Source organism: Phalaenopsis equestris, unplaced genomic scaffold (genome assembly GCF_001263595.1).
Source record: "Phalaenopsis equestris unplaced genomic scaffold, ASM126359v1 Scaffold000276, whole genome shotgun sequence".
NCBI lineage: Eukaryota > Viridiplantae > Streptophyta > Magnoliopsida > Asparagales > Orchidaceae > Phalaenopsis > Phalaenopsis equestris.
In genome coordinates this window covers 1,546,089-1,568,263 of record NW_018164718.1, presented here as the reverse complement: position 1 = coordinate 1,568,263, position 22,175 = coordinate 1,546,089, and the positions used below count along the sequence as shown (strand labels likewise).

General features: G+C 36.6%; 2 protein-coding genes across 2 annotated transcripts in view; one reads left to right on the top strand and one right to left on the bottom strand.

The window, feature by feature from the left end:
- Positions 1 to 2,002, top strand: part of LOC110024836 (actin-related protein 2/3 complex subunit 4) — a 55,682-nt gene extending 53,680 nt beyond the window's left edge. Inside the window, exon 8 of the mRNA XM_020725007.1 lies at positions 1,568 to 2,002. Within this exon, the coding sequence (XP_020580666.1) occupies positions 1,568 to 1,657 (90 nt within the window). The 3' untranslated portion in view covers positions 1,658 to 2,002. The remainder of the gene's footprint in view (positions 1 to 1,567) is intronic.
- A 1,859-nt stretch (positions 2,003 to 3,861) lies between these two features.
- LOC110024800 (sucrose-phosphate synthase) lies at positions 3,862 to 20,842 on the bottom strand. The gene is made up of 12 exons (XM_020724957.1): positions 20,357 to 20,842; positions 7,914 to 8,146; positions 7,776 to 7,839; positions 6,973 to 7,671; positions 6,696 to 6,827; positions 6,479 to 6,610; positions 6,034 to 6,210; positions 5,904 to 5,957; positions 5,761 to 5,823; positions 4,712 to 5,671; positions 4,500 to 4,627; positions 3,862 to 4,250 (listed from the first exon to the last, which is right to left on the bottom strand). Exons 1-12 carry the CDS (start codon positions 20,651 to 20,653, stop codon positions 3,962 to 3,964), a joined length of 3,228 nt encoding a protein of 1,075 aa, XP_020580616.1. The 5' UTR covers positions 20,654 to 20,842; the 3' UTR covers positions 3,862 to 3,961.
- Between the last annotated feature and the right edge of the window lie 1,333 nt (positions 20,843 to 22,175).

Below are 22,175 nucleotides of genomic sequence, written 5' to 3'. Positions count from 1 at the left end.
GTGAGATATGTAAATACATAAGAATTGTATACTACGTATGTAATTCCCTTTTTTTTCTTTCTGTGCAATCATGTCTCTGCTTGACAAATGGGTAAAATGGCATGAGGAAAACTCATGTGGACCACCCTGCTCCCCTCGTGGCTGAATGGGTTTAGCTGATCCAACCGGTTCAGTCCCCTAGGGAGCCCCGCATCACAGTAATTGTTGTGATAGTGTTTTCTCATGTATAGTCATGGAAAGACCTTTCTAAAGTGATTAAATATATGCTTGCATGGTATCTTTTCTTTCTTTTATTTGGGAGTCATTTACATACATAGCACACAATACATATCTCACGCCTAAACTTTCATATTTACCCATACTCAAATCTTTAATTTCACATAAAAGATAACGCTATTTCCACTCTTTAGAAGTAAAATACATTTTTTCATGCGAAGGTTTATAGCACCGAAGTACTATGTATTTAAATATAAAATTTTAGGTGTGAGATATGTAAATACATAAGAATTGTATACTACCTATGTAATTCCCTTTTTTTTTCTTTATGTGCTATCATGTCTCTGCTTGACAAATGGGTAAAATGGCACAAGGAAAACTCATGAATTATGTTGTGGGATTCATCTAGAAATGCCGGAGTATTTAGAGTTTTTTCTTTTTTATTTCTTTTGAAAATTGAAGTCATGGGCTTTATTCCATAGAAATGTTAAGCACTTAAACTTCATTCAATATTAGGGGAAAAATTTTCTCAAATTCTGATTTTTACTTAGATGAGAGGGTAAATTGGTCTTTTGCTTCTACTAAAATATTAGTTTTGCCCCTTCTAAAATATTACTTTGCCCTTGGTTGTCCTAACTCCGCCCCCACCCCCCCCTCCTAAAAACGGGGGGGGGGGGGGGGGGGGGGGGGGGGGGGGGCGCTGATTCTGCCCCTGATATCACTAACCTTTTTTTATGCATTGTTGTGGGATTCATCTAGAAATGCTGGAGTATTTAGAGTTTTTTTTTATTTCTTTTGAAAATTAAAGTCAGGGGCTATATTCCATAGAAATGTTAAGCACTTAAATTTCATTCAATATTAGGGGGGGAAAAAAATCCCCATATAAATATAAGCAGTGGTGATATACTATCTGGATTGTACATTAATTATGATTCTTTACAAGTGTGATCAAAGGCCAAATAATTATTAAATTTAGTAAATTTTGATTTCTGCCTAGCTTGGTTGATGGATATTAACAATGCCGGTCATGATTTTGATTGAGAAATCAACCATGGAAATATACAACACACACATGAATACATGCATATACATACATACATACATACATACATACATATTAGTTATATCATGCATTTTTACACATTTTAGTTTGATTAGTAGTTTCTGCACAGATTTTCAGTCTATTAAAGAGCCAACGTAATTTCCAGAATTTTGCGACGTTCTAATGTTTTTTATTTGATTAATGGTTAGCTTATTCATAGAATGGTTCAATCAATAACCATTTTATTTCCTCAAGAACTTTCATGGCGATTCAAACTAAATAATTCACGCTCTCAATATGGTAATGTAGGACATTGACAAGGAGATCAGCGAGCTGAGGCTATCAGTGAGCACAAGAGGACGTCTAGTGGCTACAGAATTTCTGAAGCAGTTCATCTGACATTTCTTTTTTATAGTTCATATATATATATATATATATATATATTAATAGGGAACATTTTCACAGGAATTCTAATATCATATGGCGATTTTGGCCTGTTTAATATCACAAAAGTAGGCATGTAGATTGCCATATATTTCATTTTAAATAAATTGGGTAGAAATAGTAATATTAAAAATTTGCAATCTCGGGCCTTGGCCCCATTCATTTGTTGCTTGAAGAGATGAGTGCTGCTTTGTAAGACATGCCAAATTTATTTTGAAATTTATGTTTGCTACGAAATGTGTAATGGCTTTTGTTAGTCAAACCATGATGGCCCGTGGGCTGCTAAGTCCATTATTTATGCCAGGCTTGAGTTTTTTTCTTAAGTTTTTTTTAGTATGATTAGATGAATATACTTGATGTAGCGTTTGATATGGGCTTCAATCTGAACCTAATGAGTGGGCGTAAAAATCGGCCAATAGCAAGAAGCTTTAAGAAAATTTAAATTAATTAAGAATTTAATTTTTTTTATTATATTTTTGTATTATTTTGGAAGATTATGTCTAGATTTTATTATTATAGACTTGTATAAAAAGTTAAAAAATTTAAATTTTATTGGACTTCAGGATTTTAAATTATGAGGATGTTTATTTATGATCATGAGAGGTTTGATTGAGTGTGATATCATGCAATTAATTAATTAAATCCATAAGTTAGGGTGGGCCAAGGATTTCAATTATCCTCCTTTTTAACCTTGGCTATCAAAAATTTTTCTGTACGGACTCCTGACGAAGCTCTACGTGCGGCATAGTGTATTCTTCAATTTCATTTTTAGGTTATTTCTGGGTTATTTTCAATAATCTTGAAATAACCCGTGGTCTTTATTTTTGAGTTATTTATGAATTATTTCAGGATTATTAAAAATAATTCAGAAATAACCTGCGTAGAAGTACGTTAGGTGTCTGGACAGAAAATGTGCTTCTTGGCTACACCATCTTCTCTTTGTTCTGCTTACTTTTCTTAATAGCTATAGGGGGTCCTATTTTTGTGAAGCTTTAGTGCTCATAAGCCCTATGCTCAATTTCATATTTCTGCATATCATACACGAAAAGAGAACATTTAGTGCAGAGGAAGAAATCGAGAAATCCATAAACCTTAACCAAACATACCTGAGCAAGAAGACAGAAAATAGAAGAACACACATAAAGTAGAAAGAGGGAAGAAATGCAAGTTTCTTCATACCTCAAATGAAGGAACATTTGGGAATGAGAAGATGGAATAAGGATCCGCCCGTTGAGGTACAACGGAAATAGGACGTGAAATTGCGGAACGTAGCCTCATAATGATGGCTGCAGAACGCTAAAAGCAGGCAGCCGCAACACGAAAAAAAGCCAAGCGAGTGCTACTATAAATAGAGTCACGGCACAGCCTGAATATACACAATAGCTAAAACAATGCCCCCAAACGGAACCTTCGTTTAATATGAAATCATAAAACCTTGAAAGAAGCATCATTTAAAGAGCCAGAAACAACTAGAACTGACCATGCCAGTTCAATAAAGCAAGATGCATTTACATACATACCTCTCAAGTCTCACGTATGTACATATTTAACACCTAAACTTTATGTCTTATATATAAAAATACCCATATCTTTCATATCAAGCAAAGAAATACCACTATTTTTACTTCTAAAAAGTGAAATACAATTATCTAAGCATAAATAAGAGCATATATGTAAAAATTGAAGTTTAGGTGTTAGCTATTTAAATACATTGGAAATGAGTGGAATGTATGCAAAACTTCCTAAAGAAAAATATTTGGATGATTATGGTTAAATAATAAGATAAAATCTTGCCTTACAGAAAGTTCAAAGTCATTATCTATGAAGCCAAAAAAAAAAAGAAAAAAAAAGTTCATTATCTATAAAGCAACGTTCAAAGTCATTATCTATGAAGCCAAAAAAAAAAAAGAAAAAAAAAAGTTCATTATCTATAAAGCAACCCTGCTTACACAGAATAACCATATTTCTTTGATCAACTCAGCTCAATACAGGCTTCAGCTATCTTTCTGCTTCAATATAATCGAAACTGAAGATAACAGCTTCATAAAGCCACTGAAATCTTCCAAATATATAGTCTATTCGTTTATGTGCTATAAAATAAACAAAACCTGGCAAAAAAAAGAAACATTTCTTTCCACCGGTGAGGTAAGATATCACTGTATCATAACTATCTTATTGATATAAAGTCATTTTATAACTCACTGGCAAAGAAGCAAGGAGACTATAAAGCTATAGAAACAAAACTCCACAGCTCTTCCATCACATTCCTGAAGCAGCCTTTGAAGCTTCTTTTAGTGCCTTCAGGATTTCCTCTGATCTTATGCCTTCCTTGGTATAGACAACAAGGGGGCTCTCCACTGGCACAACATCCTCCCTTTTATAGCTACTCGCCGTCCTGAGCAGCTCTTCGGAACCTCTCTCGACAACCCCCTTCATGATCACCGTCTTGTGAGAGCCCGCAATGAGCTCCTCATGGTCGGTGTCGCCTCGCTCACCAAGGAATATATACATATTCATTACACTCAGACCCCAGCGAACAAATAGATACCTTGAATCAAGAGAACAGCAGGCCTTATGGTTTTGCCACTTAAACTTAGTACCCAGACTATTTGCAAGGAGCCATTTCAGTCCCATAGTTTATAAAAATTTAATTTAGTCTTAAGACTCTTTTAATATGTGTTGAAATAATCCAACTATTTTAGGCCAATTAAACAATTCCGGGGACTAAAACAGCCTCATAAGCCTCATGTAAATAGTCCAGAGAGAAAAACTCCATAAATTTTGAAATATTTCATACCTGAGAGCCTGAGACCGAGACGCCAGAAGAGGAATAACCTGCAGCCGCGTTGAGTTCCTGCAGTACATTAGATGACATCTAAGTCCTCGCATCCGAACTTTCTGACGGAGCTCATCAACTGGTTTGGCCTGAAAGAAAAAATAATAACTATTCATCAAACATCATTACCCCATGGAAACATTGATGTCCTAAAGGCATGCACTTGGTTTTACCTTCTTTGGGTCTTTGATCTGAAAGGATATACAATGATCATTGCTTGCTGTTAAATCCTCAACAACATTTTCAGAAATTTCAGTCTTCTGATTCTCCTGCCCATCTTGAGAATTCATTAACTTCGCCACAGTCCTCTTCACCCCATCATAAGCCCAACGATAATCTATATGTGTTGCGAAATCCTGGTCTGGTTGCATTCTGCCGTCGGAATCCATGCACTGCATCGTCCCCGGGTAGTACACCTCGCTTCCGCTGCTGCAGATTATTGCGTCGAAATCCGTCACTACTATCTTCCCCAATTTCAACAGATTCAATGTCTCTGTAAGTGGCATGGCTGTTGAGATAGCAAATCCGGAAATCCTCGACAACTGGTGATCTGACCTCACCGCACGAAAGACTTCCTGAATAACTTGAACCAGTTTCCTTTCAGGGTCGCCATTTTCGTTGTAGCAGTCAAGAGCAAACACGAACAATCGGCGCCGCCGCCTAAGGAGTGGGTACTTATTTAGAGTATTTCTTGAGGTTGCCCCAGTAGGCTTCGGCTGAGATTCTGGGTGTGCTTGCTTCTTCATCTTGCTCATAATTCTCTTCACTTGATCAGGCAATTCGGCATCAGTGCCATCATCAAGCTCAGGCGAGCCATTAAACGAAATCTTCTCATCGATCGATAGTCGGAGAGAAGATTCATGGACATCATTAAGGGAATCCCATAATGACTCCTCAACATCATCGTCAGGTGCACCTGGCGTGTCAGTCTGCCATTGGGGGTGACGCATACGGCATGCGGCGACACGAGTGAGGTAAGTTCGGCAGTGCTCCGGCCATGAGAATAAGTGGATATTGCGCCAACCATTACGTCTGCATTCAACCCAAAGGTTCTTGTCAGCTACAAGCTTCAGCAGTGCATCAGCAATGGCCTTGTCATCGTGAGGATCGACAAGTAGCCCATTGTTCAAGGCCTGTACAACGAAAAATCAATAATCAAAATTTCTCTCATTTATCTTCTCATTTTACTTAAGAAAGCATGAGTTTTCATATGCATATTTACACGGTGAATGTCAACAGGACCACCATTTTTCGTCGCCACCATTGGAAGGCCATGAGCAGCTGCCTGCAACCAGCTAAAAGTGTTGGGTTCTATCTTAGGGAATTGCTTTCTCTTCGAATAAATTAGCATAAGGCTTAGCAAACCTCAATTAAAGTAAGGCCAAAAGGTTCAACTAGAGCTGGATTTATGAAAACTCCCTGCATGTTAGATGCATCTAGTTTAGAACAAGCTGATTTTTTCAAAGAATAATGATAATTTAAGAATGATGCAAACCTTTGTTTTTGCAGTGAGCCGATAAATATCAGGCACATCAGTCTGGTTGTGGTGCTTCGGGTAAGCAACAAGACCATAGAGATCATACTTATCAATTAATTTCAAGACTAACGTGAGCACACTGGCATTACCAGAGGACATCTCATCAATATCATCCCTGTTTCCCATAATCAATGTCTGCAATGTTAAAATATAAGTCTTCAATTATATCGATGCAAAGCTAATGCGGAAAGAAAAGAAAAAAATGAAAAAAAACCAGAAGAAGAAGGCCTTGAATGGTTTTCTATCTCAAAGCCTACTTTTACAGATTCTTAGGAGAGACTCATTCAACTAAAAACAGCCAGCAATTTAAAAGAATCGCTGAATGTATTTGCTTCTTCAGTTTAAATTACAGATTTCAAGGATACAAGATGAAAAAAATCATAATTTATTTTTTATTCCTTACTAAATTTGCCAGGTCCCTCAGTGGACGAGACTCCCCAAAGGCTTTTATCAAGGTAGTGATATTCTTCTTTGGATCAGGTCTTGAGAGTGCGAGGATCATCGGCTTGTGGGGATTTGTGAAGAACCGCATGATCTATGTAAAAATCAGAGTCAAATTCTTAACAGCTATGAAGAGAGTTTTAAGAAAAAGTAAATGATTCGATGTGACTGGAGCTTACCTCGGACCATATAGGCGGAAAAGTCTTGGGGGAAGCACCATCGGAGCCTATAAGAGCAGCAAGATCTCCATCAGTCTCAGTCTGCTCTTCTTGTACTCCCACATTGCTGAAGTCCATCCCTGGAGGAATTACCTGCAAATTCCCCGGGCATCAAGTTGCTAGAAGAAAATATAAAGATGCAATTTAAATTTTATCAAGCTTCAATTTAATCATAAAGATCAAAATCAACTGTCATGCAGCCATTGTGTGAAGTTTGTAAAAATGATAGCGAACTTACAGCCATCCTCGGCATATATCGTCCATGGCAGTTCACGCCTCTCCGAGCACGAGCTCTGAGCACTTTTTCGAGTTTGACATCAAAGCCGTCATACAATCCCCATTGTTCATCAATCTCTTGCTTTGTGCTTGTGATCACGAGCTCTGCAGCATCCAATGACAGTTCCTCGCCCTCGATCCTCCTCATTATCTTGTATGTAGCATTGATATCGTCCTTTGATTGCCTTCCTTGTTTCAGGAGCTGATCCAATTTATTTCTCCCTAGCGAATGACCAGTGAGTACCATTGGGACATTAAGAGCACCAGAGAGAAGTGCGGCACTATCGCCGGCATCGGCATAGTGACCATGGATCACATAAGGCCACACGGGCTGCCCACCACCAACCTGCTCGCCTAATACCCTCGACATGTTGATGATGTGAGCGAGTGCTCCATCCACAAATTCCTGAATATAAGGCCAGAGAAGCTCCTTCCTGAGATACTTGTCCCTGGGACCGAATGGGATGCGGATAATATATGCTCCAGCACTCTCGCCAAGCTCATTGCCCTCTTCATCACTGGAACCAGTGGTTAGCATCTCTGTAGGTTCCCCATAGCTCCAATCGACATCAGGTGCGGCTATCTGGCGGGTGAAGAGATCCACTCGGTACACTCCGGGAATCATCGATAGTGCTTTGGCAAGCTCTACAACATACTTCACCTGGACGTTATAAGAAGAATTAATCAACCAGAAATTTTATAGGATGCATCAAAGTAATTTGGAAAAATTACGTATACTTTTGGAAGTTAAAAAGGTTATATCACCTGACCACCGGTGTCAGAATCACGTCCGAGCTCCATGTTCTCTCCACGGACGAGCCCATGCAAGCTATTTGAAAAGGACATAAAAAGTTGGTTAAAAAAGCTCAATTTTAACTGAAAGGAGAAAGCAAAGCATGGTACCTGATGAGAACTAGATAAAGCTTCTTCTCCTTGTTTTCTTCAGACCAAAGGTGGATATCAGAGACGTTACTCTGGAACTTCTTCTTTGGCGTCTCATAGTGGATGCTCTCCCCCATAGCGTCCCCTTTCTCTCCTTCTGATAATTCCTCTGACATTTCCTCAGTGGCTTCCCTTCGTCCTTGTTCTCTCTCCCACCTTCGTTTTGTTAACCTTTGGAAATCTTCCCATTCTATCTGTTAATGCGGTCAACTTAGATTCTCATGGATATTACAAAAAATATGAATAAAAAGTTTTAGATTACATTTGAAACCGCAGGAAATAAAAAAAAAATAAACTTCCTTTTATGTTCTTAATTTCTCCACATGCTGCAGGAACATCACCCGTTTAAAAGATAAATATCTGTTTGGCATATAACCAACATATCCATACTGGTTGTAATAAAAAGAATGGAACAAATCCAACTTGGAAGAGAAGTATCATATCTAGACTTCTGGATGATAATGTGCAAAATAGAATAGAACAAATCCTAGGAATAGAATTAGAACTTATAGGTTCCCACAACAAACCCAACCAAATTAGAATAGGTTAAAAGCATGCAGATGTCTAAAGGCAACATGGATTTCAGGTACCTAAGAAGGCCTAAATATGCATAGCTTCAGATTTTGAAAGGATTTCCATCCAGTGAAATTTCAGCATCACATTTAATCTCAAGTGATTTACTGTCATTGCTCTCATTAGTCTGTTTCCACTGGGTTCGCTGCCTTCACAAAAACCAAATCATGAATTATTTTCTCAGTGTTCAGCGAATAAATTTATTGAGAGGGGCAAAATTACCTTCACATCATTGAATCTCACAATAATGAAGTAGAATAAATTTTTTTTTCCTTGTCATATTAAAAAATTTATAATTTTAGGGTGGGCAATTGCCAATCCTAAACTAAAGCTAGCTCCACTTCTGGCAGAGAAGCAACATCCCATATTATCATGATGATTAGGCTGGTTCCCAAAAAATAAAACGTAAGAGAATTTTCTTGGACTATATAGGCTTAGACATATATTGCCTTATTCAACATAGAATAGTCACTCACGATCAGGCTTGAGTTAACTAATATCATTAAGTTCACAGATTTAAGATTTGTTTCGATAAACAGGTCAGAGTTGAATGAATTCTGAAGTTGTGATTGTGTATCCATACTTCATTCAAAAGTGTGAAGCATATTGGTTGTTGATGACTCCTAGATCCTCCTTTAGGCCAATACGACACTTTCTAAAAATATCAGATTTAAAAGGATTCAATGCTAATATCAACATTCTTAAGGCTAAAATAGACAAATTTACTTTAGCACAACCATCAAACTTGATGTAGCATAATCTGCTGTGAACGGATCAGAATCTCCACAATAACCACTCCAAATGTCCAAAGCACCTTCCATTCGCACTATAAATAGGATGTGAAGGCAAGCAACTCATTTATTAATATTTCTTACGAAGAATAGTTGTGTTTTTTTAATGTTCTAAGCTAAGAATTAGGATGCAAGTAGATTCAAAGGGAAATTCCACTCCTTTTTAGTCACTAGACAACTCTATCTATCATAATTGAACTGAGTAAAGGAGGCTTTTGATGGAGGTGAATGCCCACAAGGGAGGCTCTTATCTTTTTTTTCACTGATAATATACAATAAATGAATTCCAAGTAAAAAACCTTTCTTTCTTACGAAGAATATTTGTGTTTTTTTAATGTTCTAAGCTAAGAACTAGGATGCAAGTAGATCCAAAGGGAAATTCCACTCCTTGTTTAGTCATTAGACAACTCTACCCATCATAATTGAACTGACTAAAAGAGGCTTTTGATGCAGGTGAATGCCCACAAGGGAGGCTCTATCTTTTTTTTTCATTGATAATATACAATAAATGCCTTCCAAGTTAAAAGCCTTTCTTCCCAGATCATTTGTCATAAAAAGGTATATTTGACATCCCATAATTTGACATGTTTTTTGTGAGAAAATCTTTTACTTAAATGAAGGTGCTAGCTTTCAGTACGCCACAAGATTATCGGTCTCCATTCGATCTAGTGTCTATAGGATCTTGATGGTGAAAATGGCTCAATTAGATTAGTATCCCATTGGTGGTAGAAGGCTTATTTGAGCAGTGAAAAAGAAAAAAAGAATATTCAGGTGTTAGGCGGATTTAAAATTATTTTTTTAGATTTGAGAAGGATAAGCTTTTTTTTTTTTTTTTGGTGACAATGGGTGATAAGTCGTTAAAAGGAGTGGACGTTTTATATATCTGGAGTCTATTGTTCAAAGTGACGATGATATATATGAGATGTCATTAGTAGAATTCATGTTAGATGGTTAAAGTGGACAAATGCATCGAGTCTATTCTGTGATAGAAAAGTACTGCTCAGACAACAAAAACAACAATAAAAAGAAGCTTTTATCCCACTAAGTGGGTTCGGCTACAAGAATCCTTTTTTTCCACTGCGTCCTATTGAGTGCATTTTTTCATTTAATTCTAATAAATTAAGATCATTTTTTATACAATGTGCCTAAGCCTTTCTAGGCCTACCTTCGTCTTTTTTAACATAAGTTGAATATAAATCATCTACTCTCCTAATCGAATCATCAGATGGTTGACGTTTAATATGACCAAACCATCTAAGACGGCTCTCGCTAATTTTGTCTACCACTGGAGCAACATCAACCCTATCAGAGAAATATTCATTTTGCACTTTGTCTCTAAGTGTAAGGCCACTCATCCACCTAAGCATTCTCATCTCGGCTCATCTCGGCAACATACTCGGCAACATATAACTTAATTTTATGCTTCTCTTTTAAAGACCAACATTCTGCGCAATAGAACATTGTAGGTCTCATCACGATCTTATAAAATTTTCCTTTCATTCTAAGCGGTACTTTTTTATCACACAATAGACCCGAAGCATTCCACTTCCACCAACCAACTCGAATTCTACTAATAACATCTCCATCTATATCACCATCACTATGAATAATAGACCCGAGATATCTAAAACGTTCCCACTTTTTAATAATTTGATCACCCATAGTTACAACTCTATCACTAGAGCTACTACTACTAAAATTACATTCCATGTATTCACTTTTAGTTCTACTCAAACAAAAGCCTTTAGGCTCCAAAGTAGACCTCCATAATTCAAGTTTTATCCGAGCTCTTTCTCTAGTCTTACCCACAAGAAGGATATCATCGGCGAAAAGCACACACCAAGGTACATCCTCCTGTGAATGTCCAATAAGAGCATCCACAACTAAAGCAGAAAAGATATGGGCTTAAAGCTGATCCTTGATGTAATCCAACTGAAGGAGGAAAATACTTGGTCAATCCTCCTGCTCGAACACAAGTAATAGCTCTAGTATACATATCCTAAATGACTTGAATATAAGTCATATCAACACTTTTCTATCTCTCCAAAAGATATCTCTTGGAACTCTCCAAAAGTACTACTTATACTTAAAGAAATCTTATAAGTTGGTGGTGAAACCTACAATGCTTTATGGCACAAAATGTTAGCCTGTAAAAGAAAAGCATGAAATTAATTAGTGCTGCTGAGATGAGAATGCTCAGGTGGATGAGTGACTTTACACTTAGAGACAAAATGTTAAACAAATATGTCCGTTAATGAGTGCGAGTAGCTCAAATATAGCAAACAAGAATAGAGAGTCGCCTTAGATGGCCTTGTCACATTAAAAGCCGACCATCTGATGACCCAGTTAGTAGAGTAGATGTTTTAGATTTAACTTATGTTAAGCAAGGTAAAGGTAGACATAAAAAGACTTGACATGTTGTATAAAAAATGATCTTAATTTATTAGGATTAAATGAAATATGACACTCAATATGAACCAATAGAGAAAAAAGATTCATTTAGTCGTCCCACTTAGTAGGATAAAAGCTTATTATTGTTTTTATAAGCTTTTTTTAAAGGAACTCTTACTTAAAGATTTTGACATGTTAGGAAACTTTTAGGTTTTGGCTCATCACATTGGTTCAAATCTTAATTGTGATCTATTTATGTTGAATACTAGAGCACAAATAATATTCTTAATTGAGAATATTTTTAGATATTAGACATAAGATATAATTAATCATGGAGGCTTGTGCCCATGAGATATTACTACCCATTTAGCTTTAATGACATCATATTTCACTATAGGGAAATCTCTAGGACATTCCTCTTATTTTGACTTCAATTCATCATGACAGATGAACGATGCTATCGATGATAAAATAAAGTGACAAAAAAGAGATATTGTCATTCAAATAAGAACATTAACATACAAGAGATAAGAATAATATTTTTTAAGAACTAAACAAAAACTTCAATAAAAAAATACCATTAAACTTTACTTTTCATTACATACGAAAAATACCTTACATTATTTCAATCCAACATGATAGTTAATGCATTTGACCCTATGTTTATAAGAATTAAATACACATAATTAGAAAATTTGATGGAGGAGAAAGTTCAAAATCTTCATGATATGATTGCATAATTAATAACCACCTTAAGCATCTCGAACTTCCTTTCAAGTACCACAATACATCTCAACACAAGGTGTATTGAGAGAGAAAACGGGAGGGGGGCCAGAGAGTCGGGGGAGGGATATCACATGTTAGTTTCTAGCTTAAAAATTTTTATTACTTATTAAAAAAAATAGATCTCACTAATTATTTTGATGATGAGTTATCTTCCTTAATTGCTCCATCCTTAATTGAAGATACTGATGACTAATTTTGCTATAAAGTAATATTTTTCTCATATCTGCATGATAAAATTAAAGCTATTTAATAAACAAACTAAGTGATAATTACGATGGTAATTAATTTATTCATAAAAATAACAAGAACATAGAATTTTAAAAATGAAAAACTTTCTATAAATTGATGATGATTGCATATTTTGATAAGAAAATGAGAGTGAGATATAAATCATTTTTTCATATTTTAATCTTAATAACGAACCTTCGCCATTATAATGACTCAACTTGCAAGATACTTCAAAAAATTGCTATAAAGATAAATCAGATTTCTACCTCGACCTTAACATGCATCATATTCCAGCACTCTTCAAAAAACTGTTACCCCTTAAAGTTTAAATACATATGGTAGATTGACATAACATTACTAGTATAAGAAATAAAAATAAAAATAAAATAGAAGTAGAAGAAAAAAAGGCACAGCAACTGCACTAAAAAAAAAAAGAAAAAAAAATCTAAAACAACTACAATAACTACCTTTAATGCAAATAATTAAGTTATTCAGCCCAAATAACATTCTATGAAAGGTTGCACTTATGAAAGAATCATCATTAATTAGTTATCAAACCCTAAACTTCCCATAGGATTAAGGAAAAAGAAAAACAAAAAAAATATGTAAAAAGCTAATAACAACTCGAAACATATCATAAGAAAGAGAAATTCACTCTCTAAGTAATTATATAGGGATGACAATCACCAAATAATCACATAAGATAGTCACCAAACTATAAGCTCCTTATGAGAATAATAGAAAAGAATGTAAAAGGCTGTGAAGAGAAACATGCCATATGGGAGAACTCAGAAGCACAAATAAAAACATAAAAAAATATAATGAGAGAAAAATGCTACTAGACTTTAATGGATCATAACAACTATATATATATACCCGAGTTAACTCGAACCACGACGCAAGATACTATCTTACCACTAACTTAAAACAGGGTTACAATGAAGACTCGAAATAACGAAAAACAACACACAAAACAAAAGTACAAAACAAATGATTACAATTAATGACTCAATAAAGTAGACAACACGTTTGATGAGGAGGGAGTCGGCGAGGGGAGGTTGGATGGGCGGCTGCAGTGAAGGCTAGAGAGGTGGAGGCTGTTGTGGAAGAAGTAGTACGGTAGGTTAGCGATAATAATAACGTCGAACCACAACTAGAGAGAAGTAGGAACGTTGTTAGAGGCTGGATCGACAGCTGTGATGAAGGCCGAAGAGGAGGGGCTGTTATGGAAGAGGTAGGACGGCAACTGGGAAGGTTCACTAGCATTTTCGAAGGGTGGACAGTCAGCGAGAAAGCACTGGCAGCGATTGGAAAGGCTGGGACAGGAAGGTAGCTGATGTAGGGGTGCGGCGGGTTGCCAGGAAGGGCTTGAAAGGGCTGGACAACAAGTTGAAGGGGCTGTGGTGGCTAGATGGGAGCAAGGTGGCTGACAATAGTGGAAAAGGGGGCTGCGGCCGGGAGACCCTGGAAAGAGTAGGGAAACGAAAGTATGGAAAGATAAATGCCTCATAGAGGTCGAGCTACAGCCGGAGCACTGCTCGGACCCTTGAAGACGATCACCACCTCGGACAAGGGACAACCGGAGCACTACCTTGACGTTCGATACAACCCTCAAAAGGAAAATACCAAAGTTAAAACCTGAATTTAGATATAAAAACGAGACCCCTAACTCTAACCATATCATCCTCTATTTATAATGAGCTAAGGCTTTATTTTAGGCAATATTTAAATAAGAATGAAAATAAAATTAGATTTTAGATTTTAGATTTTAGGAAAGACATTTTAAAATAAGAAAAGAAAATAAAATCAGATTTTAAATTTTAGGAAATGTTTTTAAAATAAGAAAAAAATAATATCAGATTTTAGATTTTAAGAAAGATTTTTAAAATAAGGAAGAATAAAATCAGATCTTAGAATTTAGAAAAGAGGAATAAAAATATTCAAAAATTATGATTTGGGAAGACTTATATTAGGAAGGTGCTAAGAAGAAAGAAAAGAAAGGGACGAACATCAGTCCCCCAGGGTTGGGGGAGCTTCGACGTTATAGGTCGAAGCTTCCGTTTTGTTCTTAGCCACTCCTGGATCCCATTGGTGACCATAAGTAGCAAAGTGTTAACGAACTATGTCTTCTACTATCACTAGCTTTCCCCCATTGAGGTTGTCCTTGTTCTTGTAGGCAAGAATAGAAAGCCATTCTAAGGCTGCCTAGATCCCATCCTTCTCAAGAGTATGATCTGAACTTGTCCCAATGCTTTCTTCACCACAAACCGAACAAAGTCTAACATCTATAAAGTTGCCAAAGAATTTCCATCCAGTTAGCGCCTAAAAAAAGTTCATATTTAGATTATTTACGACAATATCAAGCACTACAGAGGTTGGCATGCTCCTGGAAATACCCTTCAACCCAAAAGGAAAGGAATGGACGGAACAACCTCAGCAGCAATGATGAAAACAAAATCAAACGAAGTCACAAACAATCTTTTACCAAGTATCATGTTACGATCAGCATCACCATCAACAGCCGCACCAAACTCGAGGGTTCATCTTGCAGTTCTGATTTGCTCAATCCCATCCGTACAACTAATTCCTTGGCATAAGTCAGGTTAGGGTTTGGATGACCCCCACCAAAGTCTTCCTTAGGAGTGCAATTCAGCAGGGAGCTTTCTTTTGCAGCAAGTTCTTTAAAAAAAATGCATTTGGCATAATCTCCAACAACACCATGAAGTGCATCATAGCAGGAACTGAAATTTAGAGAAGCGAGAAGCTTTTGGATTGATGAAAAATAAAAAATCAATCTCCTTATCAATGCCTTCTGATTAGGTTCTCCCGAGCCAAATTCTGAGCAAGTAAATATCTCATATGCTTATCATCTATGACAAGTTGGGCCTCAGTGAGGTTGGGGATTTGCAAGTCTGGTTGACGTGTGATTCTTATAATCTTTCGGGTCTTCCCTCCGACTCTTGAAGTTTTGGAGAACTGATATCTTCTACTGTGTTCCAATAACAATAGCTTCACATTGGCATTTTGTTTTTTTATACAGAACACTGGGGGTGAGTGTTGGAAGTGTAGCCACATGTAATGTCATCAGTTGGTCGTTACTAAGACCATCTACAGGAATTTTAAATTATAACATCTTCTGGTCAGCGTGACTTTTATGTCTCAACAAAAAGTTCTCCATATTCTAGGAGAGCATGAATCACAATTTCATCAAAAGTCGCATGTTCCTTTTGATCACACGAACGAAAGACATTGGATGTATCCACGAATAAGAGGGTTCCACGGAGGAAGACGTCATCGGATGAAAATTCTCATTCGAACTGCTCTTCAATGTCTATGGTGTCTTTACCCAACTTTTCGATGAAGCCTTGCTTGGTGAAGTGGATCACTCCCCTGGTTGTGCATTATGCTTCAACATGCCTAAATTCGTGGCTCTTGCAACATCTTATGGTTATGATAGACTTGTAGATTGATTTTGCTAAATAGTAGCAAGGGTTGTTTGGTGATACAATCTTTCCACTTAGAAAGCTAGAGTCTGTCACTTTTGGCGGTATTAAGTTGGAAGGAACTGACACTGTATTTCTCACTTCATCTTCATATTTTCTTGTTCTTCCCTTCAACCTTCCTGATTAGTCAAGGGTATCCTTCTACTGGATTTTTTTTTCAATATCCATAAACCTCCGCTAAGGAAGGCGGAGCTCTCTCCATATCTCGTCCCGAGTAGGGTTGGGCATAGATCTCTTTGGAGGCATGGTTAGAGTTTGGGATCAAAGGAGGGAAAGTAAGAACAAAAAATGAAAGTCATATGAAAAAAAGAAAAAAATTGTTGAGGTGGATTGGGTAGGGGCGGAGCTAGAAACCTTAGGATGAGACTAGGGTCGGGCTAGCTCTGATATTAAATAATACCGATGTTAACCCAAATCATGATGCAAGACACAATTTTACTACTGAATTAAAACAAGGTTACGATGAAGACTCGAAATAAAGAAAGACAACACACAAAACAAAAGCACAAAACAAAGAATTACAACTAATGACTCCACAAAGAAGACACAACATGCTTAATGAGGAGGGAGTCCGGAGAGGGGAGGCTGGATTGGTGGCTGCGGTAAAGGTCGCAGAGGTGGGGGCTGCAATAGAAGAAGTAGGACAACAGATTGGTGATAGTAATGACATCGAACCGCAGCTGGAGAGAAGCATAAACGTCATTGAAGGCTGGATCGGCGGCTGCGGTGAAGGCCGAAGAGGTGGGAGCTTCTGTGGAAGAAGTAGGACAGCAACTAAGAAGGTTGGCCAACACTTTTAGAGGATAGACAGTGAGCAGGGAAGCGCTGACAGCGATTGAAAAGTCAGGACAACATGGTAGTTGCTGTAGGGGTGTCAGTGGGTTACCAGGAATGGCCTGAAAGGGCTGGACAACAAGTTGATGACTGGATGAGAGCAGAAAGGTGGCTAGAAACATTGGAAGAGGTGGTTGCGGTGATTGGATTTTGAAATAACAATAGGGAAATGAAAGTATGGTAAGGAAAATGTCTTGTCAGGGTTGAGCAACAACTGGAGCACCACTCAGACCTTTGAAGACAATTATTACCTTGAACGAGGAACAGCGGAAGCACTACCTCGACGTCGGATACAATCCTCGAAGAAAAAATACCAATGCTAAAATCTGAATTCAAAGGTAAAAAATGAAAACCCTAACTCTAAGCTCATCATCCTCTATTTATAATGAGACTAAAACATTATTTTAGGTCATATTTAAAATAAGAATGAGAATAAACTCAAATTTCAAATTCTAGGAAAGACTTTTTAAAATAAGAAAGAAGAATAAAATCATATTTAGATTTTAGGAAAGATTTTTAAAATAAGAAAGAAGAATAAAACCGCATCACAGAATTTAGGAAAGAAGGGTAAAAATATTCAAAAATTTTGATTTAGAGTGCTAAGAAGAAAAGTGGGGAAGGAGATAGAAGGGGAAGGGAGGACCGACAACCCCCCTCCCTTTGAGGACCGATTGGTCCACCATAGGCCCCGCATCATTTATATATATAATATTGAATGAAAAGAAATAATATAAAAGAAATACAAATAATATTTATAAGAAATTTAGTAAACAATCTTAATAGAGGAAACCTATTAAGCTTTACGTTTCACGGTATACAAGCAACACTATATATTGTTTCAACCCAACAAAATTTTTCAATATAACTCATTCTATGTTCATAAGAATTAAAATACAAATTATTACATAATTTTATGGAAGGAAAAAAGTCTAAAATCTCTTAATATGATTGCAATAATTACGCCCACTTTATTTAATTGAAGTGGTCCTTGATTTTAAATTATCCAAAACTTCATTCCTTGCATTAGAGCTTTATTAATGCCAGATAGATTACTATGCTTATTTCCTTGCTTAAAATTATGACCATTTCCTATTAAAAAATAATAGATCTCAATAATTATTTTGATGAGTAACAAGATCTTCCTTGATTCTCTTACCTTAACTAAATATGTTGATAGTACAATATTTTTATATAAAAAATAACAATTTTTCTTTGGATATTTGAATAATAAAATTGAAGCAAAATTAATTCTAAACCTAATTAATAATCATGATAATAATCAATTTCTTTTAAAATGATAAAAATTGTTATTAGGTGGAGCTTGATTGTGTTAATCAATTGTTGATTAAGAGCCCTCAATTTTATCGATCAAGCTGCCCAAAAAATTTCTTTTTGGACATGAAGCCTCGGCGTTGTAAGTTTAGCACCCCAGAGCCAAGCCAACATCGTCTCAGCACCGAGTCAGTAACACCCCAATGCCTGGAATACCATGTCGCTGCAGATAATTCCAAACTTCAAGTTTAGCATGCGAGAGCAAGACGTCAAAGTGTCAGGATGCTGTGCCCTAGTATTTAGATTTTCTGAACAAAATGTGAAGGATTTAGATTTTCTCATGTGCAAATGAGAGGATAAGAGTGTCCTGGAGTTACAAAAGTATAGAGAGGCTTGAGTATGATATAATTTGCATGATTTTCTCCATTATATTTATAGTGGATTTCTTGTTGTGGTGTGACTCCATGATTTTAAACCATTTTTGTGTTTTTTCACATTAAATCCAGTGTTTTTGGTGTTTTTTTGTTTTGTTTGCGTCTATTCAAAGATTTGCTTCGGATCCCTCGAGCAATTTTCCTTGTTTTATGTCTCCGAACAACAATAGCAAAATAAATTTTAAAATAAAAAACTTTCAAAAGTTAATAATGAATCTACTCTTTTCATAAATGAATTCGAGGATAACATATATCATTTTTCTTATATTTGAATCATGATAATTAACTTTATAAATGATCATGGATACACATTCAAAATATTTTATACTAACAAATCAACCATTTGTCTGAAAAAATCAAATTTTTAGTGCATTCCTTCTTATTTTGTACTAGATTCTTATACTGGAGAAAAAGTACACTATTTTTCATCCTCCAGAGTGGTGTAAAACAATATCTTCTCTCACCTCATATGGCACTCTTTCAAAGTCCCCATTCACCACAACTACAATGCCATGATGCCATGTTTCATGCACTAGAAACCCACTATCAATATGACACTTCAACACAAGAATCATGGTGTTCCCCCTCCATAGAAAAATATGGCTCTAAATCTTTTTGTAGAAAATATTTTTAGCTAGTACATTTTCTAGAGTTCTACAACAAACAGGAAAAGGATGACGGTAGTCAAATTCCCTTGAGCTTAGTAGAATTATCCCTTTGCCATGATCATGTACATAAGCACATAAAATCAAAATACATATATTTTTGTGTCCATTTAATTTATTTTCTATTCTTCTTTATACCTACTACCCAAAAACTTCTAAATAGAAACAGGCCTTCATAAAAGCTCTCCTTACCTATCTTTTTTACTTTCATACCTAAATCCCGGAGAGAATTGTGTGACCATCTCTGTCATTCTTATTCTTGGTCCCAAGTTTTTTTTTTGTTAACATCTTCAGCAATTTCAATACTTGCCAATAATTGGCTTTCATGTAATTAATTTCAATCGTTGTTTGGAGCCAAAAATGAAGATTGAACGGGCAAATTGGCTCCATAATTTTAAAAAAATGAAATTGCTACCTTCTAAAAATTAGGTGATTTGCTCCTAAAAACTTAGCCACCAGAGAAAGGAAATGGATGCATTTTTTCACCATCTTTCCCTGGAAAAGAAAAAACAGCACAGGACAAGCAAGGTAAAGGAAAACAAAAACATTGCATACTTATAAATGAATAGAAAAAGAAGAGATAAAAAATATACAGAAATAAACAATAGCTAAAAAGAACAAAGAAAAGGAAAATTAAAATATACAATCACTAAAATTCAGTCTAATCAAGAAACAAATTAGTTCATTGAAAAAAAGCCAGGTTAGAAGAGCACTCTAGCAGACTGAACCAGCTCAAAATCCTAACTTCAGAACACAAACAATTCCAACAAACTTACTAGGTCTAATTGTCTAACAAAACAATCTATCCAAAATCCTTCCCTTCAAACCCCAAATAGAACAAAAAAACAAACTTTAATCGGAAAAACCCTGATTAATCCATTCAAAATCATTATTAATAGTTTCATCAGAAAGAGAGGGAGAGGCGACCTGTTTCTTCTTGCGGGCAAGATGCCAGATTCTCCAGCACATATTTTCGAGCCGGGAGCTCCTCTCCTTGACATTCCTCGTGGCGACCACCTTGATCCAGGTCCGATAGAGGTCCGTCTCATCCACTCCAGTCACCACCTCCTCCACGAAGTACCTCGTCGGGTTGAAATGGGCTCCCCCCACCCCCACCTCCGCCTCCGCCGCCACCGCCGCCGGACGTTGCTCCTCCGCCACCGCCGCACCGCCGCTGTTCAGTATCGCCTCCAAGTACCCGTTAATCCACTCATTCCCCGCCATGTCGGGCCAACTAGCTGAGCTACCTCTCCCTCTCTCCTCTCGCCTCACTGCTCTTTTATGGATCGAACTCGCACGAGTGGAAAATCCGTTTCACACGTGAGTCCGCATACTGCTGTGTGGTTAAGATACGCCAAATTTCGCGTGCCATTCAAAACGACAGAGGTATCTGTCTGTCGCGAAGGAAGAAGGATGGGATAGTGGGAATATAAATATGAGAATGGCCACTCCATGAATAGCCCGTTGGTTGAGGCATTTTGGTTTTCCATTAGCCTTTAAATTTAATTTTAATTTTGGAATATTCACATACAACCCATTCAATTCTTTTGTATCATACCACTAGTTTATGTTATGTGCATTATATTTTGATATTTATCATGTTATAATAACATAATTTGAGAAATGGTCCAACAAATCGGAACTTAATCACTTCACATATCTCGAAGGAAAATAATTAAATCAGTATATAAAGAAGGACTTGTCAGCATGAATCTCAAGAAAATGTAATGGTCCACGGGGAAAAAGACCATAAACTAAAGAGGGTCCATCAAAAGACGGATCTACAAACTGAAAATTCGAGTTGACACATTGAACCATAGACTACATAAAATCGTAAGGGCGATTGAAGTAATATTAGCCAGAGCGACTCATTCAGATGACATGTGAGAAGTCGCCCAAATCATTCATTATGACAAAGTCATACTTAGGGAGAATATGATCCTCCAAGGCTGTTATAGCGGGATCATTCCACCATCTCCCTCAATTATGCCAAGAGCGTACATCAAATCTCAACCATCTCAACCAAGAAGCCCAAATCAAACAGATTGGACTCACTTGCCATGTCATTGAATTTGGACATTAGAAAAGAGTCATACCTCTTCCTTCCTCTTTTTTCAGAACAATCCAGTATCATGTTAAAGTCACCACCAATAACCCATCTATCCTTTGTGAGTTCACTAATAGCCACAATATTACTCCACAGGTCCAATCTTTCATGATAAATGACATGTCTTAAAATTACCTATTTTATGTATATATTTCATGCCTATTTTTGATGATATTGCGCTTTAATGAAATGTATTTTGTATGTTTTTTATTTCAGGTGCATGGAGTGGAGTTTACAGGAAAAGAAGTGAAAATGAAGATATGGAGCAATGGCGCCTAAGCGTCAGAAGTTCGAACATGATTGGCGCCTAGGCACCAGAAACGGTTATCCCTTTTATTCAATGAATTTGTCCAAAATTTGAAAAGGTGTCTGAAGTAACCCTTGATGATTTTCAGAGCTTTACATATAGGGATGAAGTCCAAACAAAAACAGAGAGCGCTGGAGTGGTAGGGGGTGCTAGAGTGTGTGTGTGCGTGCAAGAGTGATTAAGGTAGTCCCCCATTAGAGTGGGCGACTGTCATAAGAGTGTTGTGAGTCTTGTAAGAGTCTATTGGAGTCTAGGAAGTCTGCGCACTTCAAAAGATTGCTTGGGGAAGAAGTTGAGATTAGTATTTGTATTTTTGTTTAAGTTTTGTGTTA

Excerpts from the sequence above, each read along its gene's own strand:
- LOC110024800 (XM_020724957.1), bottom strand. The coding sequence starts at position 20,653 with ATGGCGGGGAATGAGTGGATTAACGGGTACTTGGAGGCGATACTGAAC. Across the intron at positions 6,611-6,695 it reads TTCCGCCTATATGGTCCGAG|ATCATGCGGTTCTTCACAAA; the intron begins GTAAGCTCCAGT and ends ATTTTTACATAG. Across the intron at positions 6,211-6,478 it reads TGAGGGACCTGGCAAATTTA|ACATTGATTATGGGAAACAG; the intron begins GTAAGGAATAAA and ends TTAACATTGCAG.